The following is a 25,998-nucleotide window of genomic DNA, read 5'->3' as shown; positions in this document are numbered from 1 at the left end:
TGAGAAAACAAGCATGCTGAAATCTAAGTTAAATCTAATTAAAACATAACTCAGTTTTTTTAAAACAAATCAAAATAATATTGTTTTTATTAAAAAAATTTAAAATAATATTATTTTAAATCAACTTGTGTCATGCCCGAAGAGGTTAGCCGAGTGCTGTTGACCAGGAAGGATGATGTTTCTTGGCACCTTCTTCTTCTTCTTCTTCTTCTTCTTCCTCCTCCTCCTCTTCCTTCTAAAAAATATCTCCTCTCTTTTCTATAATCACACACGTCAGACGGTTAGACCCCACTGTATATGCCTACGCCATCCATATCACGTGGCAACATCTCATTCGTTATCCAGCCCTCTTAATCTTAATTACGGCCCTCAGGCGCCTATCTTCTTACCTAATCTGGCCCTATCAGATCCTACACATTTTGTGTTGTATTTATGGTAATTAAGAAGAAGACCAAGGGTAAAAAATTAGGAAAATCTTATACGCCGTATATACGAGACGACTATACGAGGGTGTCGTGTTTTTTATTTATATTTTTTTCTCAATAAACTTGTTGCTGGGTCCTCTACTTTCTTTTTCACTTTGATTGCTAAAAAAGCTTCAACTTTCTCTGTAGTTTCATCTCCTTGAAATCTAAAATAATGGAACCTCTAAATTCCCTACCAAACTGAATCTTTATCTCTCTCTTTCACTTCTCTTTGTTAATTGGGCCCTTTGTTTCTCTGAAAACCATGGCGGTTTTGTCTTTGAACCTCAATTCACTCCCTTTAGGCTTTAGATTCAGACCATCAGATGAAGAACTAGTAGATTACTACTTAAGACTCAAAATCAATGGTGATGATGATGGAGTTAAAGTTATTCGTGAAATTGATGTCTGCAAATGGGAACCTTGGGACTTACCAGGTACTTTCATACTCTAAAATACAGAAACCCCCCCCCTTTTTAATCTTTTCATGTTTTTTGAATTCAATATTGAATTTTGAGCTGGGGATTTTGCTTGTTTTTGTGTTGTTGGTGTAGATTTGTCGATCATAAAGAACAAGGATCCAGAGTGGTTTTTTTTCTGTCCATTAGACAGGAAGTACCCAAATGGGTCGAGGCAGAATAGAGCAACAAATGCTGGGTATTGGAAGGCGACTGGTAAGGATAGGAAGATAAAGTCTGGAAATAATTTGATTGGAATGAAGAAGACTCTTGTTTTTTATACTGGACGCGCTCCTAAGGGAAAGAGGACTAATTGGGTCATGCATGAGTACCGTGCTACTGAAGAGGAGCTTGATGGAACTAAACCTGGCCAGGTAAAATAAGTTTTTGGTCACTGGTTTTATGCTTTTGCTGTGAAGTTTAGAGTTTTGATGCATTGATTGATTTGTCTCGTTTGCTGCTCAAATGTTTGTAGGCGTGACAGTCTGTTCTTGACCAATTTGGAAATAATGGTAGTTTTGGATGGGTTATTTATTTATTTATTATTATGATTACTCAATTTTTTAATTAGGTATTACTAGGTTTATGTTGGTAAAGCTGTTTAGTTCTCTTAGTTTTAGGTTATTTCATGCAATGTAGGTTGCATTTGGGTGCTTTGTTGTTTGTTTGATTGATTGGTCGCCTTTGCCACATCAAGAGATGCTGCCATGATTGATTGACTTTGTTTGGTGCTTGGCAGTGGCGCTTTATGTTTGCTCAGTTTACAAATGATGTCCATGATAAAAGATGTTTTAAAATCTTTTGTGCTTTCAGAGTTCCTTTGTCCTTTCTCGTTTGTTTAAGAAACAAGACGAGAGCATTGAAAGTCTGAACTGTGATGAAGCTGAAGCTACTGTTCCATCTCCGACCATGGTTCAATCGTCTCCAGAAGTTACACAATCTGATCAACCACTGATTGACGCATCTCCAGCAAATACAACTTCTGAGGTTGGAGTACCAGGGGAATTTCAAAGCAACAACTTTGGTGTCTGTGAAGGAGGAGGTCAATCTGTTGGTCTGGGAGCTTCTGAGGTGAGTTGGAGGTCAATTTTAATACATATGAACTTTTCTGTGTAAGAAAAATGCAATCGACTAATTAATTATTTTTGTTTGTTTATGCATTTTGTAGGGGGATATACCAGTACTGGAAGAAGCCCTAAATTGGTTTATTGACTCCCCGCCAGAGCCTCTAGATTACAAAATCTTTTCACCACTGCATGTGCAGGTCCAATCAGCAATGGGATCTTCCTCCATGATTTTATCCCGGCAACAATGAATTGAGCGCCAGTAATACAGGGCTGCAATTTAATAATGGTGCAAATGAAACGGATGCTGATACTTCTGATTTCCTTGATTCCTTACTTCAGCAGCCAGTTGAACTCTCATATGGGGAGTCTAGCATTCAGAACATTTCAACAATTCCACACGAGAGCCTCAAGAGTGTGGTCTTTGTTAAGGACTCTGGATCTTACAGCAGCTCAGGTGTTGATCCGGCACCACTTAGAGTGAGTGGAAACTACCACACTGCTTCTGCATGTTGCATGGTCTTACTTCTTTTTATTCCCATTTAAATTTCATTATGGTGTGTTATAAATAAATTTATTCCCTTTAGAAATTTAACCATACTCATTCCTTCTTATTACAGATTCAGCAAGAGTTTCAGGGCGCTGTCCTTCTTGAAGGGAATGTTGACCAGAAGCCTTCTTCAAGTCTGTTTTCTGTTAGTAATGCGCATCAGCAGCAGATCAACCCGGGTCTGTTACAAAATGAACCTCATGAACAGAAAAGTTTAGTGTCAATTTCTGCCACAGACCAGTTCAATAACCTTAACAAAGGAAGCAGCAATACAAATCAAGTTGGTGGTAGTGACATTGATTGGGATGGAATCAGGATCAGGCCTCGCAATCCACGACGAAATAAACAATGTGTCACTAACCTCAATATGCAAGGTGATGCATCGAGAAGATTTCTTCTGCAGAGTAAGCTCCAAGCTCATTTCAGCACAAAGTCTGGAGATTTGAGCTCTGAAGAAGTTGAATCTGAGTGTATTGTGACAAAGGTGAGAAGCCTGTTAAATGATGCTGCCTTATCTTTGCCTAAATGTGTATTTTGAGTATTATTGAATTACCATGTGCAGGAGGCCAAAGTTACAGAAATGGAAACTACTGTTTGTGGTGGTGATACTAATGGCATTGATGAACAGCTCAAACCTTCCCTTGTTGAAGTTAGTGAAAGCCTTATAGACACGAAGAATAGTTGTTCTATACTGAGCAAGGTTTCATCTATGTTCTCGAAGGCTTCTTGTGCTCGCAATTCCATCTGGCCAAATACCATGTTCAGGGTAGCTGTCTTCACGGTTTTGTTCGCAGTCGTGGTGAGCAGATGGAGACACTTTATTCTCAATACTGCATAGGGACCTCATCTCCGTGCAGTTTTCCCACTTTAGTTCATTGTTTTTTTGGGGGGTGGGATCGCAAATTAAGGTTATTGGATAGATTTTGTAGGTCACACTATTCATGTATATTATCTCAACTTAGCTGACTTAAAATATATATCAGACTGAATCCTACCTGTGTATAAATGACATTTTACTGGTTCGAGCCTTTTTGTATATCTTATTTGTAGAGACGCTTTATTTAATGACTATATGGACATCTCTTGGTGTTCGAATATTTATGGAATAACTGTCTAGATTGTTCAGTTCTCTTAATCCATTCCGACCATTTGCCAAACTCCAGAACTTGATGTTTTGCATAATCATTAGACAATGGTTGTGGAAATCACCTCCGCTGTACATTTGAAATTGTGTATTGTTTTGAAAAAAAAAAAAAATTTCTAAATAAAAAGCATTTTAAACTAGGGAAATAGAAGTACATGGCAGCCACGTAGGCAATTAGTGGAAAGCTAATTACTTGCTGGAGGCTACAACATGCATGGAAATTTCTTGGACAAGAAGCAAAATCTGGGATGCAACATGTAGATTACAAGTAGGAGTGTAGGACTTTTGTGGTAAGAACAGGGACAACATTGCTAGGTGAGGACGAGCGTTGCAACAAAATGATTTTATGGGGTGAGAGAGGCTCGAACTCTCGACCTCAGGATCACTCTTTAAGCTATGAGACCTACGCGCTAGCCAACTGCGCCACCACCCCACCTGTTGACTTCTTTGGGCACCATCCCATCAAATAGTGAAGCATTGTACGAAAGACTTATTGTGGATAGGTTGTCGTCGTTTGCGATTACTCCCAAAGATTTTTGGTTTGACTTGAATCCTCTCGTTGCTGTTCATAAATCTTGTCGAATGTAAAACTTGTTTCTTACTTTGGAAAATTGAGATACAATAGTGCTAGTTATTAAGATGGGACCTTTTCTGAATTTGATACTATGCCAAACCCTTCTTTCATTTCTTATCTGTCCTGACTCAACTCAGGCCACTTTTGATCCACAGAGCTATAGAGAACAGATTCTAAGCTTATCACAACAAGACAAAGACTGGTTAATAACCATTAGAAGACAAATCCATGAGAACCCAGAACTTAGATTTGAAGAATACAACACTAGTGCTCTTATCAGAAGTGAACTTGATAAACTTGGCATTTCTTATACATACCCAGTTGCCAAAACTGGGATTGTTGCTCAAATTGGCTCTGGTTCACCTCCGGTCGTAGCTCTTCGTGCTGACATGGATGCACTTCCCTTGCAAGTGATGTGCTTTTTTGGTTTTTTTTTATTTTATTTCTGGGTTTGAGGATTGGAACCTTTTGCTTTATTGATTGTTATTGTGCTTTGTTTTTGGTGTGCAGGAGCTTGTGGAGTGGGAGCATAAGAGTAAGGTAGATGGAAAAATGCATGGATGTGGTCATGATGCACATACTGCTATGCTTCTTGGTGCTGCTAAGTTGCTTAATGAAAGGAAACATAAGCTCAAGGTAAGTTAGTTTGTTTTTTCTTCGTGAAGGTCTGGTTTTTAGAGGAGTTCTTGTGTTTTTAATCCTTCTACTGGTGGTGATGATGCTTTCCTGGTAATGTCTGGTTTGGTGTGCTTTTTAATATAGTTGAAAGAACAACCAAGGTTGTAATTTGTTTGCATTAAGGAACATTATTCTCATGTCAGTGATGTCGGAAGCGGAATGGTTCTTGATTATTAATTATAATTATTCTTTTGCCTTCTTTGAGTGGTATTACAACAAGAAGTTATTGTGGAAAGATAAAATGGCTCATAATCCACTCATTCAGTGTTTGCAAGGCCATTGCAGCAATTGAGTAACTCCCTTTTATTCCATTCTAAAGGGAACTGTGAGACTTCTTTTCCAGCCAGCGGAGGAGGGAGGTGCTGGTGCATCACATATGATAAAAGAAGGTGCCCTCGGTGATGCTGAAGCCATATTTGGAATGCACATTGATTACACAAAACCCACTGGAACCATAGCATCCTTGCCTGGGCCAGTCTTGGCTGCTGTATCCTTCTTTCAAGTAAAAATAGAAGGCAAAGGTGGGCATGCTGCAGGACCCCATAATGCCGTGGATCCACTTCTTGCAGCATCATTTGCAATTTTAGCACTGCAGCAGCTCATCTCGAGAGAACTTGATCCCCTCCATAGTCAGGTATGCCCCTGTGATCCGTCTCTTCTAGTAGTGTTCATTTTACCTAGCATGATAATTCCCAATTCAGGAATCTAGATGATCCACTAAAAGAACAGAGAGTTCCTCTGTTAGCTCACCTTGAAATGTTCATGCATTTAATTCTCTGCCCTTCTCTTTCTCCTTTTTGGTCTATCTAACTCTATTAAAACAGTACTGACTTCAACAGGAAGTTCCTCAGCTATTATTTTCTTTTTCATTTTTGACATCCTACAGTTATTAGGAGAGAATGGTGAAGCAGGTATGTCTCAGAACTGATGTTTTGTTTTTGGCTGAAGGTTTTATCCATCACTTATGTCAGAGGGGGTACTGCCTTGAATGTAATTCCATCATATTTTGAATTTGGTGGCACTTTGAGGAGTCTTACCACTGAGGGCTTGCTTCAACTCCAGCAGAGGTTGCAAGAGGTAAGGAGCAGTAGTTAACCTTTCCACTTTCACTTTGGTGGAAGAAATCATACCAAGTGATCAATTGTTCATTTTTCATGCTCTCAATCCCGTAATGTTCCACGTTGCTGTATTTTCCTCTTTCAGTGAAATATGTATAAAACAGAATTAAATATTTTTCTTTCTCAAGCCTGCAAGTTAAATGTCAATAAATGCTGCTCCTAGTTTCATGCTTGGCTGTCCTTTATGAGTCTCAAGAGGGACTAGCAATTTTAGTTACCTGCTTAGTTTCCATTCTATGCATTGGGCCCCATTATCTTGGATTTATCATTCATATGCCATGCTACTAACTGCCAATTGAATGATAAAATCTGCTAAGTAGCTATTGGTAAGTGAATCATGCTCATACAATTGGAACTCCTTGTAGGTTGTTGAAGGCCAGGCAGCTGTACATAGATGTCGAGCGTACATAGACATAAACGTAGAAGGTTTTCCCTTCTATCCTGCTACTGTGAACGATGAGAAATTGAATTTGCACGTTGAGAGGGTCAGTGGACTTATTTTTGGCCCTGAGAATGTCAAGATGGGCGAGAAGGTGATGGCGGGGGAGGACTTCGCCTTCTATCAAGAAGTGATTCCTGGAGTCATGCTCAGCATTGGAATTAGGAATGAAAACGTGGGTTCATTTCACTCCCCACACTCACCGTATTTCTTTCTTGATGAGGATGTTCTTCCAATTGGGGCAGCATTGCACACTGCCCTGGCAGAGATTTATCTGAATGAGCATCAACACTCTGCTGCACAGGTAGAGAATGAGACACCATAATAGCATCGAAAATCATGAATAAGTGAATAGTGCTCCATGTTTTAAAGTCCCTATATGCAGTGACAGAATATGTAAACACCAGGGTAAAAAAACAGTAATTAAACTCTTGATTTTGGATCACCACCCAGTTTCTGGTTAAGGCACACACCTGTTCTGAAGCTGGTTAAACACGAGCAACCTGGATACAGTTCCTGCTGTTTTGGTCTGCATATTTCACAAAATGCCAAAAAGTAGCTTCAAAATGCCTATTCTGGTAATTGATAGTGTATTTACAATGGAATGTCCCAACCTGCATTCTCTTCCTTTTCAGCACAGGAGCTGAGGCCATGCAAGCTGAACACTGGTGAGCTTAATAAGAATCTTTTGGCTGGTGGAAATGTTCCACTTCTATGAGCTGTTGTTACCATTTCAAAGAATTAAAAATGCACAAATGATGCCTTTACTGCTCCGCGAAAGCAATGTGCATGAACCCAGCAATAATCATTATTCTCACAGGCAGACACAGAAACCTGCTGTAACATCCTCTAATCATACAAGGGGACGACGGTATGGAATGGTCACATGTAAGATAAGTGGAGATCCATATCATTGCAGTACAAGATACATCAAGTAGGGCAACATACAAATGAGCAACATTTGATTCCAAACACTAACGAAGATTTCATGGCATATAATATAACAAAGGATTGCTGCGGGCCTCCCTCCACTCCACAATCGTGCTCAGCATGTTGCTTGCATTCTTTGCATCTAGATGCCTATTATTTCTGATCACACATGGACTCCATTTTAGAGTTCCTAGAATGCAGACTCGATTTCTTCCCTAACCCCACCAAAACCAGTCAAAGACTCCATCATGATCTATCATCACACCTGTTGTCTTTTTTTTTTTTTTTTTGGCATCAAGTGAATGCCGCATGATTCTCAGAGGACGACTTGGTGCCCGTATTAAAAGAGAAATATATGATAAAACATGTTTGTAAAGCAGCCTTCATGTTCTCTACAAATCCATGAACATACAGAACGCTAATGACACAATTCCTGTTGCCTTGGCTTTGAAAGATTCTAACAGCAATATACCGTTTTCGAAGATCTTCATCTCATTAAAATTTACACAACAGAATTAAGTCATTCTAGACAGACAATCTGCACGCGCTTTCTCTCTCTCTCTCTCTCTCTCTCTCTCTATCTATCTATCTATCTATCTATATATATATAGTCGCCAACCATGTATCTTCTAGTCACTTCTTCTGTTAAAGGCGGGGTTTTTCTTACCAAACTTCACTCTTTCTTGCACACTTGTGATAGCGAGGAAAGAATCTGATCATAGAATGAGATCGAATAGCTGTTTGAAATAGAAATAAATTTAGACGAAGCAAAAGAATAATTATTCAATAATATATACAACCCTTAGATTTTTTTCTATTACTTTGAATAATAATCAAAGGAATCGAATCCAAAATCTTTCCTATTCACCTGCTTTAATCACTGACTAAGAATGCTATTGGACCAAGTGTTTATATATATATATATATATATATATATATTATATATATATATATATATATTGCTCTTATTTATTTATTCTATAGCAATTATGGAAAGCAAAATCATGTGAAATCAGGTACATGCAGCAAAAATAAAGAGTGGTTGAGTTTACGATTCCTTAAGCCAAGCAATAATCTAGATTCTTCTAACCACCCATCGTAGCAAGCAATATATAGCTGGGAAGAACACCATAATTAGAATCTTATAATTAATCATCCATTCCATTATGTTCATATAAAGTTCTAATTAAATGATCATATTTAATCTCTTTCTTTATTCTGGAAAAGGGGTGTAAATCAATCAAATCATAGCCTCATAAGCAGCCTATCATCCCTTTAAGCAAAAAACACTTGTCTGCCACGAAATCTCTACCTTTGTTGATAAAAAAGCATTAGAATAATGAAAAATGGCCAAACTAAATTCTCCTGTGGATGGCTCTTTTTGGCTCGACTTTCAAACTTTGCATCAGACTGATAATATTAGCTGTTTGTGCTCGAGTGTGGTGTCCCTTGCAAGTCAAAGAACCAAAATCCATTTTTACACATATTAGACGAAGTAAGTTTATGCATCCAATTTTTTTTAACCAAAATCCTAGCTGTCTTTGGTTTTGATAGTGGAGTGGTGAAAGATGTAAAAGAAATTATTTAATTTAAAATTTTAATATTTTAGATTAGATTTTAAAATATAATTTATATTATTTTTTAATATTTGTTAAGTATAAGTTTTTTGGGCTTGAAACTTTCATATATTTATATTTCTTATACTTATTTTTTTTTTATCAAATAAATAGAGATAATAAAATTCAAACCCGTGACCGTTAAATTATTAAAGTTCTGATACCATGTCAAATAACCAATCAATTTAAAAGTTTAACCTATTAAGTAATGTCTTAAAATATAATTTATATTATTTTATAATAAAAATACAAAATCAATCCCACTTCAATAAGAAGATTAATATATATATCGAGTAAAACATGCTTTATTTATCAAGCTTTGAGTATCTATATAGATTATTTTTATTATTCAACAAAAAAAAAATATTCAAAGCATGTGAATACATGCATGTGTATTGTGTTAATATTGAATAAATATGTATATGTTACAGTGGCTTCAAAAAAATATAAATATTTATATAATAAAAATATTAATTATAAAGATTGATTTATTCATCGTATCATATATCAGATTTGATATATATCAAATTATAATGCCATCCATGGTGGTGTTAAGTGCACCAAGCCGACAATGTCCATGTGACATGTAGCAATTTAATTAAGTGTGTAAACATCTTTACACGCAAAACTCATCCATCCCCACTTTATATGAGAATAGGGAAAAAAAGATTTATTTTGCTTAAACCCTAATGGGTTTAGAAAGTTCATCCTAATTAAATATAAATTCAAAATTTTCAATATCTAGCTACTAAGATACCACACAATTTCATTTTAAACAAAGAAAATTAAAATATTTTAAGAACACAATTTATATCCCGTTCCCAAACACACCCTTAACCAAGCAAATTTAACTACTAAGTACAGAACAATCTCGGAGTTAATAAATGCATATGGAAACAAATAGTCTATTAATTACGGCTAATTAATCACTTACATGATTAATGCGAAAACTAACTAGAAATTAAAGTGATGTGAGTTTCTTATATGAGATCCAAAATGGAACACGCAAGAAACTAGGTAGGAATCCATCCAGGTTGTGAAAGTCACCCAGCTGACTCATCCATCACAGCGGTCGGTGGTGTTGGAATATTTATGTATCAATATCCTTTTCAATGTCTAACTAGCTAGCTTAATTACTTCTCTTTTCCCATCTCTCCCTTGGCCTCACCAATTGATCACCTCCCCTTACTCTCTCTATAAATTTGCCAGCCCTACTTCACTGCTTTCCTCCCCCGCCCTTCTTCTACCTCTTGATTATTAGCCTTGCAGGTTCAAAAGAATTCTAAAGGAAATAATATTGTAGTGACGCTTTAGTCTCTTTGTCCATTTAGTGGCATTCCATGTGCCTTGGAATCACATTGCTATACTTTGTATTATTAATTAAACCCCATACCGCCCATTAATACATCGCTCACTGTCTCTCACACTCTCCTATACGTATATAAACTGTGATCCCTTGCTGGTCTTGATTATCCAGGCCTCTCTCTCCCGTCTTGTTGTTTAGTTCTTATATTAATTGGTTCATCACCTCATTCTCAGCTAGAAGTTTGCTTTAGTTGTTTGTGCAAATGGGGGAAGAAGCTAAGCAGGTAACTAATCATCAGATATATATATATATATATATATATATATATATATATATATATATATATTTTCGATCCATGCATGGTTTTTTGTGTTATTTTTGGTTTTTGAAAAGTTTTGGGGGCTTGAGTCTTGTTCATTAATGCGATCGATCGTGTTTGGTTATGAATTGATAGGAACAAGCCAAGGCAGAGGCTAAGCCAGAAGAGAAGAAGGAAGAAAATGTAGAGGAGAAGAAGGAGGAGAAACCAGCAGAGGAAGCAAAGAAGGAAGAACCAAAGCCACCATCTCCATTTGTCTTGTCTGTGGACTTGCATTGCGTGGGGTGTGCCAAGAAGATTGAGAGGTCCATCATGAAGATTAGAGGTCTCTATGTCTCTCAATTTAATCAGTAAAGGAGCAAAAAAAAAGAGAGAAGAAAACTAATATAATAAAGCTCGAAATTAATGAATTCTAACAAATTTTCATTAACTGCAGGTGTGGAAGGGGTTGTGATGGACATGGCACAAAACCAAGTGACTATAAAGGGGATAGTGGAACCTCAAGCTGTGTGTAATAAAATCATGAAGAAAACCAGAAGAAGAGCTAAAATTTTGTCCCCGTTGCCTGAAAATGAGGGTGAACCAATGCCCCAAGTTGTTGCTTCACAGGTGATCTAATAAATAATATTTGGCAGCATCTACTAAATAATAATCAATGCTTAATTTGTTAGACATTGTTGTTGATTATGGAAGGTTAAAACTATGTTATTTTTGTTGATAATTCCAGGTTAGTGGATTAACAACGGTGGAGCTTGATATAAACATGCACTGTGATGCCTGTGCTGAGCAACTTAAGAAAATGATTCTCAAAATGAGAGGTAATTAAGGAATTAACTTGAGTGTGACTGACCAACCTTGTGTGAGAAGATGACAAGGGGATCCCATACATTTGGGCTACTGGGTGCCCACCCCAGATGTTTCCACATCTGCTAAAGGTGGGGTCTTTCTGGCGTAGGACGGCGGCTGTTTAGACGGAGAATCTTGGGACCTCGCCCACCGCCAAACCCATGCCCTGCGCTCTAACTGCGTGCTAAGAGGAGCTGATTGTCTAAAGATGTTTCCTAGTGTAGTCCAACGCACTGTTTTCACTTTAGAAAAACCGAGAAAACAAACAAATAAAAAAGAGAAAAACTGCACAGAATTTGACTTATTAGAAGTCGACAGTGAACATGGTTCGCATGCTAATTTTTTCTCCTTTTGTTTTGAATAGGATAGATTTTGGCATGAACAGATTCAGGTCCTCTCAGGATCGAATTGAGGATTAATCTGTTCATGTTCGATATAAAAAAAATGTGATTTTTTCCTTAATTAGAAGTGTTTTGTTTGATTACAGGAGTGCAAACAGCGGTGACAGACTTGAGCACAAGCAAAGTCACAGTGACTGGGACAATGGAAGCAAACAAACTAGTGGATTATGTTTACAAACGCACCAAAAAGCAAGCCAAGATAGTCCCACAGCCTGAGCCAGAGCCAGAGCCAGAACCAGCAAAGGTAGAAGAGAAACCAGCAGAAGAAGCAAAACCAGCTGAAGAGAAAAAGGAAGAACAGAAAGAAGAGGAAAAACCAGCAGAAGAAGATAAAAAGGAAGGAGGTGGTGACAACCCTGAAAAAAATGAGAAGAAAGAAGATGAAGGGCACAAGGAAGTAGCAGAGAATATTGACATCATCAACATTGATGAGGAACACATGAAGAGGATGATGCATTATTATGATCAACCACTTTACGTGATTGAGAGAATCCCACCTCCTCAGCTCTTCAGTGATGAGAATCCCAATGCATGTTGCATCTCATGATCTTGTAATCATATCAATCAGTTTCCATATAAACTGTTTATAGCAAGCAGCACATTTACACCACCATTGCTCATGGTGAGATAGAATTTAGAGGGAAGTTGATGAGATGGTGTTGATATAATTGAGTCCGCTGTGGGGAAGATAAACATGGGATCTCCTGCTGTATTTTGTGTACCATATTAAATGAAGTATGCAACGCATGGTCATTCCATCTCCATGACAAGAATAAGCTTCTGCTAAATTATCAACTTTTTCTATTATCTCCAGGTGTGTTTTGCTTGAAGGATGATATATTAATCTTTTGGACTGGACAACCTTAGAACTACATAATGATCTCTTCAAGATATAAAGTAGCTAAATTTAAGGTGGATATATTTTTTTGTTTTGGAAGTTAATTAAAATTCAAACCAATTAACATTAGAATATTCTTTTCAGAACTCATGAGTTGGCTACACAATACATTCTACATGTAAGCTTTTTAATTAATTTTATAATTTAAAGAATATAATTATATATTTTTACTAGCTAAAAAGTCTTAATTTTCACCTAATTTAGACTTGCCGATCATCATGAGTTGGCAAAATTAAACAAAAAAAATGCTTCATGGATCATTCAAATATAAGTTAATTTGGAAGTATTAAATTGTTAGTAGCTAGTTCACGAGTTATTTTTTATTTATTAAAACCTTTAAAAAATTATTAGATAAATAATAGAAATTTTTTTTAAATGAAATAACATAGTTTGGTGTGTGTGTGTGTATATTGCAGTTTTTAAAGGCAACATTTAAAAAGATTGTAATTATAAAACACTACATTTAAAATATTATGTTTATGAACCATGATATATATCAAATCTCAAACTAACTCTCAATACTAACCCTAAACAATACTATAATTCTAACCTTGATATCTTTAGATTTCATGTTTTTCACTCATAACTTATCAATAGAAATCAATATTATTACCCTTATTCCATCTTGATCTCCTAGGTAATTAAGAGAGAGGACCAGGGTGGGTTTTAAAGCTAAAGGAAAAAGGAACTCTTATATATATATAGACAACATATCATATATATCTGCTTATCCAAAACAGCAGCAGCCATCTTATATAATAAAGTTTTGATGTTCTTCTTCATCACGAAATCTATATATCAACTTCTTATTCACAAAAAGAAAAGTCACAGTAAAAGTTCCTTTTTTTAACCTAAAGAAATGTTAAAAGTTGGCAGTATATAGACTAACAAAGTATATATGTTTGTGGATGCCACATGTTAGAAGATAATCATAATAGAAATATTTGATGTTTGAGATTCCTTACTGAAAATCCAGATCAGGTGGGGCTAGCTAGCTAGGGTTTTCAAATCCAGTGGTGGGGCTAGCTAGGGTTTTCACATGCTAGCTCGGTAGGTCGACCTCATGATCAGGCACTGTACATGAGATCTGATGACTCATCTTGTATAAGATAGGATCATAATAAACACCAACGGGACACAAACTAACGTGGCATAGGATGGCGGTGGTGATAACATGTCTTTTTGTTTCTATACACAAAAGTCGTCAGAGCATGCCCCTCATGCCCATGCCCAAATCCTCAGTTCCTTTTTGAAAAGTAGATGCTTGCCGATGTCACATGATGATTTTATATAAATTTATTAGAGTATTTATTAATAAAGTTTAGAGTTTGGAATTAATTTTTTTTTTTATGCTTTTAGTTTTGAGCCTTCTCGTTATTTATATGATGACGATTAAAAACTTATATAATTATTAATTTTAAAATTTATAAAATTAATAAAATATATATAAACTGATACAAATATTTACATTCATTAAAAAAAAAATTGCTAGAGATCATTGGTATTGTGATTAATTTTCAATATTTGAAAACATAAAGCTTGTTTGATTTATGATCACAAACTTGTTGACAGTGTGCCAGCTAGCTTGGTATCTATTGTGATTCGTAACAGTTTGAAAAAAAAAAAAAAAAAAAAGGTGTAAGAACAGTTGTGATGTAGATTTAGTGGAATTTGAGACCACAAAATTGAATGCAAGATAGTTGAAGCAAAACGCAATCAACCACATAAACAAACCGAAGCCTAGGTAGGTCACCATGAGAGGTCGAAACTGCTTGCATGCTGCATGTACTGTACTGTTGTCGGTCAAAAAGTTAGACATAATTAAAGGCTATCATGAGAGGATAAGAAAATAGCTTGTATGAAGTCTCTAACCACAACTTTTTTTTTTTTGTTTTTTTTTTTATTAGCATGTTATGGCATACTTCACGTCAAGAAAAAGCATGTCATGTGGCATAATTAGTAATGCATTTGTGTGTGGATTCTAATATTAAATTTAAATTTGTTTTGTTTTGTATTTTAAAAATATATTTTTTAAAAAAAATTAAATATTTTTATCTCTTTTTTTATTAATTTTTTTGATATTTTCATATCATTTTAATATGTTAATGTCAAAAATAATATTTTAAAAATAAAAAAATTATTTTGATGTATTTTAAAATAAAAAACACTTCAAAAACAACAATTATCACACTTCCAAACATCCCTTTAATAATAACTAACACTTGCAAACATCCATTTAATCAATGATTAGGATTGAGCTTAATTATCGAATAAAGTACCCAAATATAAGCTTCACTTGTTAATTAAGAATATTAAACCTAGTATCTATATATGATTTAAAACACAAATGAAATATATATGATGTTGTAAATTCTATGTTGTTCTTGATAAAATTGGAAAATTACAGCCTCAGCTAGCTTCTTCCTCCCCATTTCTAGATTTTTTAGGTTTTACACTCTCTTAATGAGCCAGTAAGCAGTAACAATTAAAGAGGAGAGTGTGGACATGTATCCCATTTATTACACAGAAACACCTAGTAATTCTTCTATTACAATATATCCACTCTATGATATCCATATATAACGTGATATACAAGATATCCAATGTCACTGAAGCCATTGATTTTCCACAGAAAAATATATCCACTAGTCTACATTCATAAATACATCTTACTGCCATGAATTTTGAAGATAGTATGTGTTAAAGAACTATTTTAACCAAAAAGCTTATAAGGTTTTAATATATGATTTATATTATTTTCTAACACACCTCCTCAAGTGAAAATCTTTTAGGCTTGAAACTTACATATATCTACATTACCTTATGCTTAATTTTTATTAAATAAATAGAAATGATGATATTCGAACTCGTGACTACTTGATCATCAAGGCTCTGATATCATATCAATGAACTATCTCTTTTAAAAAACTTAAATTATTAAATAAGATTCTAGAATATAATTTGTATTATTTGTTGTCGAATTCAAAGCTTTCAATTGCAATGACATATATAAAGGAAGAACAAGTACAATTGTATATATTAGCCAAAACAAGATCTGGACTCTGCATGTTACTAATTTGCTGATGACATTGACTTGTTCTAGAGAGGAAGGCAATCCATGTTCTGATAATGGCGCCGATCGACAGAGATTCAACAGGAAGAAGACAGTGAGTTAAAGTTAGCAGAAGAAGCAAAGAGTGCATGCATGTGCATGGTGGCATCGCCGAAAACAACATGTATAAAATGATGATGCTTTTTCCTTTAAGCATAATTACAAGCTGCATGATCAAATTAAGAAACAAAAAACATACTGGTGATCTCAATCAAGATCTTGTTATTCTCAAAGGCAATTAATACTTGCTTCTGTGGCAAGGAAATTAAACAGCTCACATGGGAGCCAAAACTTGGGGACAGTTTCAACTTCCATGCATGTACGTATGCGTCATCTTCCATGGAGAAAGAGACGCAATAATACACCTTTTGGTTTAACAAACATAATTGCTGACACATCCTCACCCTTATCCATGTCACACAGCCTTCCAAGTCAAGAATTTCCCCCTCTGTTGTCCTACCATGCATCTCTTTAACTTAGTAATAAGCCTTTTATTCCAACTAAACTGATCATCAAGCCGCCATGAACAGTGCCAAAACAATAAACAACTGAGTTCAAGAAAATGTCGAGAGAAAGAGGAATAGAAAGAGTAAAAAAGGATCAGAGGCCACTTTAATTGCTCCTTTTTTTTCTTCTCCACCAAGGGAGTCCATGAATGTAAGCCAATTAGAGATTTACCCAAAATCCTATATATATATATATACATAGCTTGAAACCATTGATCTTCCATGTCTAGCTAGCTAGCTCAGAAGAAACAAGTAGAGCTGGATTTAGTTCTTGGGTGTTAATTAAATTGTACATAAGGTTGTTCTCCAAATGGCAAGCATGCAACTTGTTCTAGCTTCCAGCTGCAAGAATGTTGAGGCGCAGCACGTGGAGATGATGGTCCCTCTTTACTCCCATGGATGCGAGAAGAAGGTGAAGAAGACCTTATCGCATCTCAAAGGTAACTGATCAAGACTTGTTAATTATAGCAAATTAAGATGACATAATTTTATTTTTTTTCAGGAATGGTCCTTATAACTTACATTTTAATTGATTAATTAGCAATAATGATTTCACCATAATTGATGAAAAACGATAATTCACCGAAAGAAACAAGATCACAAATGATGCATGGGATATTCGGCTTTGGCTGTAGGCTTAATTTGGAGACGTTGAGAAGGAACTGGATAATGGACCTACTAATTATCTATGGGCTGATGGAATTTGCATCCAATTATGTGCTCCAGCTGGTCCAATATGCACTCAATCGAGAAACTAGCTTGGTCACAAGAGTATTAATTAACCTCATTATTGCCTGTGGGCTTCCACTTCCTCTCTCTTTTTTTCTTATAATGATTGTCTTTGCAATAAATTCTCTTAAACATATGTTCATATGTAAATTCAAGAACCACAACTGAGTGTTAGATTCATCGTAGTGGAATAAGAGTGCCCTTCTCATGAATCTATTGGAGGAAATTATAGGGTTGTATATGTTCATATTTTCACCGTTTTAATTTTTTATATCCCGATACAGTAATTTAGATAGTTTTATGATAAAGGGTTAGTTAAATTAGACCCACTTTCGATTTCAAGATGATTATGAGAAAACTTCTGTAACTTTGTGTTAATTATTTTCTATGGAAATGGCAGGAATTTACTCCGTAAATGTAGATTATTATCAGCAAAAGGTGACGGTATGGGGAATATGCAACAAACATGATGTATTGGCAACCATGAAGAGCAAAAGAAAGGACGCTCGCTTTTGGAATCCCCAAGACAGCACTCAAATGGAAGAAGAAGAATCACAACCACCACCATCGCCGCCGCCGCCGCCGCCAAGAGACTCCAGTACTACTCCTTCTTTGACTCTAATGAAGGCTCGTTCCCTAACTCGTTCCTTAAGTTGGAAAGTATGGAAAAAGGTCTTCACGAGAACCTATTCCTTCTAAAGAAATTAAACATGCATTAATTGTGGTTGTAGCTAAAAGAACTCATAAGGAGTGTAAAATATATTTGACAACCCAGCTAGCTAGCTCGCTGGCTGGCTATTGTCTCATCTTTTGTAAATAAATTTGCTAGCCATGCTCAGGCATCCCGGCCCTTTGGGCTTTGTAATTCTTGCAAGAAATTGACGGTGGTGTCTTGCTTTTCTCCATCTCTTTGTTTGGTGAGAAGTTGCAGGTCGTTTTCATGGCTGTCTCATGTGTTCTTTGAATTTAGACTTGTAATAAATCATTCATTGACCATTTTGAGGGAAACAAATTACTACATGTTAGGTCACGCACCAATCTTAGGTGATTCGAGTCGTGGCGTGTTGCTGCATGCGCCCTGACTTTGTAGGACTGCTTCGCCCTTCAATATATATATATTTATTGATGCCGAACAAATTGATGTAACTATTTCCCAACAAAATAAGAAAAATAAAAGGAAAAATAATTCCATACATTTGATTTTTTTTATAATATAACTTATAGCCTAACACACTTCAAATGAATGAAGCGTGTGTGATTAATATTGTGGAAACTTTTATGATTATGATTTCAAAAAATAAATTTAAATCATAGTTTTTATTAATTTAATAAAGATTTAAATAGATTTTTAAGTAAAATTCATGTAAAATTATAATTTCGTATTGATTAATTAAATATTTTTAAATCTCTAATTAAAACAAATTAAATATATACATCATCACACGTAGGATGAGAAAAACTACCGTAATTAAAAGAGAGATTTTCGGGGGGGAGATGAAGGAGTAAATTAAGGCCTCTTTGCCGCTTAAAAAAAAAAGAGTAACGAAAACCAAAAGCTCCTTTTTATAATGCACATAAAATAATCTTTTTTTGACCACATATATAAATAGTTGGTTGATAATCATAGTACGTACTGCTTTTAATATAAAGTTTGGAAATGATTTTTATATTGTTAGTTAGATAACGTCGCATTTGCTATCCTGGTGTGACTCGCAAGAGTTAGAGAGTTGTTGCCAAACCGGGTCCTGAAAGGTGCCAAAGCAGCCACACAAAACTCAGTCTTGGAAGCCATCGCAGGTCCACCCACGTTGCTCCATTGTTTTCAGTCATGTCATCTGAAAAGGGTACTCGAAAACGTTATATTCCCCATTGTAGCCATCGCCGTCTTATCTTCATTCTACTCCGGTGGCCTTTAGGGTAAGTAACGGCTACAATAGGGGCCGGTTAAAATTAAACCCTTTTCCATATATCGAGTTTCAAACAAATTATTATTTATTTGCATCAAAGACGATTTTTTTTTTTATTTCTTTACCTTCCCTGTGGTTTGAATTGTGAGTCATAAGGTAGAGAATCAACCAAGCTCACGCATGGAAATCTTAAGGAATTAAGCTAAGGTTAGTTTCAACACATGAAAATGAATTCCGAAATACCACTTGATTAATTAAAATAATTAAAAAAAGAAGAAGTGTTAGATCTTATACAACAAGTGTCATGTTTTTTTTTTTCATTTATTTTTTAAGAATAAAATAAAGAAAAGATGATATAATTTGATTAAAAAGAAAGAAGGCATTGAGAAAAAAAAAACAATTAAATTGAGGATGCGCAATATTGGTCAATTGGACATGTGATATTACAAGGACTAATTATTTTGTTTTAATACAATATAGGGATTGACTTAAAATTTAGCCAAAAATCCTATCTAAAATCACACAGAGATTGCAATGAAAAACATGTGATTTTTAAAAAAAAAATAATGAGTTTAAGAAAACATGTGTCATGACTTTATATAGGATAAAACGCACTATCATATATAAAAATATAAATATGTTAATAATTACGAGTTACTATAAGCAAGATTCGGATTGTTAACTTGATGAATAAGTGATAACTTACTTATTGTTAATGCAATCTACTCGATCCGAATATGACTTCTTTTAAACATGTAAATTGTTTTACAAATATATTAATATTGTATGTGAGAGGGAGAGAGGGAGGTGAAGATATCCCACCGCCTTTTGGTTTATAAATTTGGCTTCATGTTGCCCACTTTCTTCAAGTCTTCAACAACTCGACTATCCAAGGCTTAGAAGCTTTATATTTCTACATATTTACTTACAAGAACAGCAACATTTCACAACAGCAAAACCTATAGCTACCTACTCTGGCAAGAATTGATTAGCACGTATATGCAGTGCTCGCAGATTCAGGATAGAGAGAGACAGACAGGAACTGAAGATGATAACGGTGGCAATCATGGCGGAGCTACTGGAAGAATATGCGGTGGCTCTGGCAAGAATTACAGAGAGATTGATGCCACCAAGACGCATCATTAATGGTTTTCGACGTCTCAGGAATTCCCGTTTGCCTTCTTCTTCGGCTGCCACTCATGATCAAGACCCCTGTTCTTTCATTGTTTATTTCTGATTCATGCCTGCCTATCTCTCCTGGTCTTCTTCGTTTGTTCCTGTTCTGAGTTTAATTATTAATTTTTTTTTTTTTGTGAAAAGTATATGATTTCATTAAACGCCGTAGCTTGCCGGCATGAAAAATTACAAAGCCTGCCGCATATCAATTTTGCAAGAACTACCAAACTAAGCAAAGTCCATACGAAGAGGACAAAACATTAGATATAGCCTAAGAAAGCAACATTATAATCTACTTAAGATAACCATTACTGCAAAATCCAGGGGAAGCTCTCCAATTCATATTTCTAGTGAATCTGGTTCTATGTAGAGAAGCATATTTAACAGTCTTATAGATATAATCTAAGAGATGAATCAAAACCAAGCAATGAAATCACTTGATCTGCGCATTCCCTGCTTAGCCATACAATCTGCCAGACTATTGCTCTCACGGTACACATGAAAAAAAGTAATTGAGCCAAACAATCTAGTTAATTTCTGAACTGTGGAAAAAGGTTCTCTATGCCTTCATGGTCTGTTGTGAGAATTATGCATCCAGTTTATTACATTTGCAGAATCAGATTCAATAATAATGTGTTAGATCTTATACAACAAGTGTCATGTTTTTTTTTTCATTTATTTTTTAAGAATAGAATAAAGAAAAGATGATAAAATTTGATTAAAAAGAAAGAAGGCATTGAGAAAAAAAAAAACAATTAAATTGAGGATGCGCAATATTGGTCAATTGGACATATGTGATATTACAAGGACTCATTATTTTGTTTTAATACAATATAGGGATTGACTTAAAATTTAGACAAAAATCCTATCTAAAATCACACAGAGATTTCAATGAAAAACATGTGATTTTTTTTATATATATATAATAATGAATTTAAGAAAACATGTGTCATGACTTTATATAGGATAAAACGCACAATCATATATAAAAATATAAATATGTTAATAATTACGAGTTGCTATAAGCAAGATTCGGATTGTTAACTTGATGAATAAGTGATAACTTACTTATTGTTAATGCAATCTACTCGATTCGAATATGACTTTCTTTTAAACATGTAAATTGTTTTATAAATATATTAATATTGTATGTGAGAGAGAGAGGGAGAAAGAGTTGGAGGTCATGATATCCCACTGCCTTTTGGTCTATAAACTAGTTAGATGACCCGCGCGATGCCGCAGGTCAATTTTGTTTCTATATAAAAAAAATAAAAAAAGTTAAGATCTAAAAATATTAGATCTTTTTGTAAAACTATACTCAAGAGTCTTGGGTTTCACTACAACGTCTAACTTAAGAGTAATATTTATAATATTAATAATAATATTAAACTTACATGATCCAAGTTTAAGTGGGTTTGATTGCAATAGCAAACTCAATAGCCTTGGATGTGGGTTTGGCTACAAGGTCATATCATAAAAATATGATAATTAAATAAATTAAGTAAAAAGAAAAAAACATAGAAAAAAAACCAACATGAAAAAAATAACTAATGAAGAAAATAAAAAAATCTAAATTAATTGGGTTAACCCTTCAAACCAGGTTAACCCGTCAGACATTGAATTCGTGTCATGAAAGTTTGATAACTAAATAGAAAAAAAAATAACGGGTTAACCCATAATTAACTATTCTAACTTGTTAAACCCGAGATCCGTGTCATGAAAGTTTGATAACTAAATAAAAAAAAAATTAACATTAACAAATTAAAATAAATGAAAACAATTAATTAAAAAGAAGAAAACAAACAAACAAAAGGCATTAGTTTTCACTATGGACTGCACTTTGGAGTCCACAATCAATGGCATAAAAAAGGCAACAAAGCAAAAAAGAAAAAAACTAACTGGGTTAAAAAAAAAACATACAGGAAGAAAAAAAACTAATGAAGAAAAACAAAACAAAAATCTAAATTAACTGGGTAACCTGTCAAATCTGAGATCCGTATCATGAAAGTCTAATAACTAAATAGAAAGAATTTTAATATCAACAAACTAAATTTAAAAAAAAAATTAGTTAAAAAGAGAAAAACAAAGAAGAAAAAACCTATGCGGAGAAAAAAACTAATGAAAAAAAAAATCAGAATTAACTGGGTTAACCTATTAAACATGAGTCCATGTCATGAAAGTCTTATAACTAAATAGAAAAAAAAATTAATATAAAGAAACCAAATTTAAAAAAAAATTAAAAAGTAAAAAAAAAATACAAAACGCATCAGCCTTTTCATTGTGGACTGCATTGTGCCGTCCAGAGTCAAAGACATAAAAAAAACAAAAAAAAAAAAACTAAAGGCATCAGTCGATAGCTAAATAGAAAAAAAATTTAATATTAATTAACTAAATTAAACAAAAAAATTTAATTAAAAAGAAAATGAAAAAAAAAGCTATAAGAAGAAAAAACTAATGAAGAAAAAGGAAAAAAAATCTAAATTAACTGGTTTAACCCTTCAAACCAGGTTAACTCATTAAGCATAGGATTCACGTCATGAAAGCTTGATAACTAAATAGAAGAAAAAAATTGACAGGTTAACCCAGAATTAACTCGGTTAACCTGTGAAACCAGGTTAACCCGTCAAACTTGGGATATGTGTCATGAAAGTTTGATAACTAAATAGAAAGAAACTTAACATTAACAAACTAAACAAAAAAAATTAATTAAAAAAAAAGCAAAAAATAATAATAATGTGGGTTACCTTGTCAAATCAGGTTAACTCGTTAAACCCGAGATTCGTGTTATGAAAGTCTGATAATAAAATAAAATAAAAATTAGTATTAACAAAAGAAAAAAAAACAAAAAAAAAAAGGATGAGTTAACCCATAATTAACTGGGTTAACCCGTAAAACCTGATATATATGTCATGAAAGTTTGATAACTAAATAGAAAGAAATTTAATATTAACAAACTAAACTAAACAAAAAAAATTAATTAAAAAGATAAAAAAGCAAAAAAAAAAATCTGGATTAACTCGTCAAATCAGGTGAACCCGTTAAACCCGGGATCCGTGTCATGAAAATATTATAACTAAATAAAAAAAAAATTAATATTAACAAAAAAAATGGACGGGTTAACCCATAATTAACTGGGTTAACCTGTGAAACCTGGGATATATGTCATAAAATTCTGATAACTAAATAGAAAGAAATTTAACATTAAAAAACTAAAGTAAACGAAAAAAATTAATTAAAAAGAAAAAAAGCAAAAAAAAAAAAAATCAGGTTAACTTGTGAAACCAAGTTAACCTGTTAAACTCATGATCAGTGTCATGAAAGTTTGATAACTAAATATAAAAAAAATTAACATTAACAAACTAAATTAAAAAAATTTTTAAAAAAAAAAAACAATGAAAGAAGAAAAAAAACTGAAAGGCATAAAAATAAAAATAAAAATAAAAACATTTTTTTTTAGAAAAAAAAATAGCTTAAAACAAAAGGAAAAAAAAAAAAAGAAGGACAACTCAGTCTTTCACTGTGGATTGCTACAGTGAAAGGCTGAGCAATTTTAGTATATTTCTAACTAGAAACGTGGCCCGCACTATGCTGCGGGTCAATTTTTTTATATAAAAAATATTTAAAAAAATTTAAAATTTAGGAGTGTTAGGTTTTGATATAAAGTTATACCTAGGTTTTTAGTATTGGGTCTGTCTGTTACTCTTGATTCAAAAGTTATATTTATAATAATAATAATAATATTAAACTTGCATAACCTAAGTTTAAGTGAGTTTTGTTGCAACATTAAACCCGAAGCTTTTGATATGAGTCTGGTTGCAAGGTTTTGTTATAAAAATGTGATAATTAAAAAAAAAATTAATATTACATAATAAAATTTAAAAAAAAAGGATTAATTGGAAAGAAAAAAACAATAAAACAAAGCATTATTCCGATGAATAGTGCTTTGCAACGAGGGGTACAGTAAAATCCCTTCATGAGATCATAATAATTTAATGACCAGTTAACAAAATAAATCATAAAGTTTAATTCTTAATTAAATCGATATTAAAAGATTAAATTAAAAGAAGAAAACTACTTTAGAAAAATAAAAAAATCTTAATCAACTGGTTTAACACGTCAAACCTCAGATTTGTTTCATAAAATTAAAAGAAAAAAAATTGATGTTTTTTAGTTATAGTTAATTACAATATTTAAAGATGAAATTGAAAGAAAAAAACTAATAAAGAAAAAGAAAAAAAAATCTGAATCAACCGAGTTAGCCCACCAAACCAGGATAATCTATCAAATCTGAGATTCGTGTCATGAAAGTTTAATAACTAAATAGAAAAAAACTTAATATTAACAAACTATATTTAAAAAAAATAATTAAAAAGCAAAAAAAAAAAGAAAAAGAAAAAAAATAGAAATACTAAACAAAAAAAATATTAATTTTAAAAAAAAAAACAAAGAAAGAAAAGCCTACATGAAGAGAAAAACTAATGAAGAAATAGAAAAAAAAAATCTGAATTAATTGGGTTAACCCTTCAAACCAGGTTAACCCGTCAAATTTGAGATTCGTGTCATAAAAGTTTGATAACTGAATTGAAAAAAAAAAATTACGGGTTAACCTAGAATTAGCTGGGTTAACCCGTCAAATTCGTAATCCGTGTCATAAAAATTTAATAACTAAATAGAAAAAAATTAACATTAACAAACTAAATTAAACAAAAAAATTAATTAAAAAGAAAAACCAGAAATAATTCTGGGTTAACGTGTCAAACCCGGAACCCATGTAATGAAAATTTGATAACTAAATAGAAAAAAAATTAACATTAACAAAAAAAATATTCATTAAAAAAAAAACAAAGAAAACAAAACAGCTTAAAAAAACAAAGAAAAAAGGAAAAAAAATCTTAAAAAACAAAGAAAAAAAAAAACAGCTAAGTGTTTCACTGCGGACTGCACTCGAAAAAATTAATTTAAAAGAAAAATCATAAGAAAAATCTGGGTTAACCCATCAAATCTAAAACCTGTATCATAAAAATTTAATAACTAAATAGAAAAAAATTTAACATTAACAAAAAAAAGTTTAAAAACTAAAAATTCATTAAAAAAAAAAAAAAAAACAGCTCGAAACACTGGACAGTTTTAGCTATTGTTATAATTTGGCTTCATGTTGCCCACTTTCTTCAAGTCGTCAACAACTCGACTGTCCAGGGCTTAGAAGCTTTATATTTCTACATATTTACTTACAAGAACATCAACATTTCACAACAGCAAAACCTATAGCTGCCTACTCTGGCAAGAATTGATTAGCACGTATATGCAGTGCTCGCAGATTCAAGATCAGAGAGAGAGACAGATAGGAATTGAAGATGATAACGGTGGCAATCATGGCGGAGCTACTGGAAGAATATGCGGCGGCTCTGGCAAGAATTACAGAGAGATTGATGCCACCAAGACGCAGTATTAATGGTTTTCGACGTCTCAGGAATTCCCGTTTGCCTTCTTCTTCTTCTTCAGCTGCCACTCATGATCAAGACCCCTGTTCTTTCATTGTTTATTTCTGATTCATGCCTGCCTATCTCTCCTGTTCTTCTTCGTTTGTTCATGTTCTGAGTTTAATTCATTGATATATGAGATTCAATTCCACCCCCATCTTCCTTTTAGTTTTCTTTCCTTAATTAAGAGGCTCCAGTTTTCTATGAATTTCTGCAGTTTATGCATTAATTAATTTTTGACAACCTTGCTTCCCTGTTATTTGAATTTATGAATCATAAGGTA

At 33.6% G+C, this 25,998-nt stretch overlaps 2 protein-coding genes, 1 non-coding gene and 1 pseudogene across 4 annotated transcripts; 3 read left to right on the top strand and 1 right to left on the bottom strand.

The window, feature by feature from the left end:
* Window positions 1–546: 546 nt before the first annotated feature.
* On the top strand, window positions 547–3,645 carry LOC118043945 (NAC domain-containing protein 91-like; annotated as a pseudogene).
* A 382-nt stretch (window positions 3,646–4,027) lies between these two features.
* Window positions 4,028–4,113, bottom strand: TRNAM-CAU (transfer RNA methionine (anticodon CAU)). Its single transcript is given in 2 exon segments — window positions 4,028–4,063; window positions 4,076–4,113. It is a non-coding gene; the product is annotated as a tRNA-Met (tRNA).
* Window positions 4,114–4,169: 56 nt separating this feature from the next.
* On the top strand, window positions 4,170–7,798 carry LOC118043946 (IAA-amino acid hydrolase ILR1-like 5). Of its 2 annotated transcripts, none has more exons than XM_035052061.2 (6): window positions 4,170–4,664; window positions 4,765–4,890; window positions 5,252–5,566; window positions 5,881–6,009; window positions 6,416–6,793; window positions 7,130–7,798. In XM_035052061.2, the coding sequence occupies exons 1-6, from the start codon at window positions 4,320–4,322 to the stop codon at window positions 7,205–7,207; spliced, it is 1,371 nt and encodes a 456-aa protein (XP_034907952.1). In that variant the 5' UTR covers window positions 4,170–4,319; the 3' UTR covers window positions 7,208–7,798. The 2 variants fall into 2 exon arrangements, with proteins under 2 accessions (XP_034907952.1, XP_034907953.1); XM_035052062.2 differs by having other exon boundaries at window positions 4,171–4,664; window positions 7,125–7,798.
* Window positions 7,799–10,172: 2,374 nt separating this feature from the next.
* LOC118043948 (heavy metal-associated isoprenylated plant protein 9) lies at window positions 10,173–12,714 on the top strand. The gene is made up of 5 exons (XM_035052063.2): window positions 10,173–10,624; window positions 10,796–10,985; window positions 11,097–11,269; window positions 11,388–11,478; window positions 11,994–12,714. Exons 1-5 carry the CDS (start codon window positions 10,604–10,606, stop codon window positions 12,452–12,454), a joined length of 936 nt encoding a protein of 311 aa, XP_034907954.1. The 5' UTR covers window positions 10,173–10,603; the 3' UTR covers window positions 12,455–12,714.
* Window positions 12,715–25,998: the final 13,284 nt, after the last annotated feature.

The sequence above is a fragment of the Populus alba genome, chromosome 15 (genome assembly GCF_005239225.2).
Source record: "Populus alba chromosome 15, ASM523922v2, whole genome shotgun sequence".
NCBI classification, from domain to species: Eukaryota; Viridiplantae; Streptophyta; class Magnoliopsida; order Malpighiales; family Salicaceae; genus Populus; species Populus alba.
This window is presented reverse-complemented; position numbering and strand designations above follow the sequence as displayed.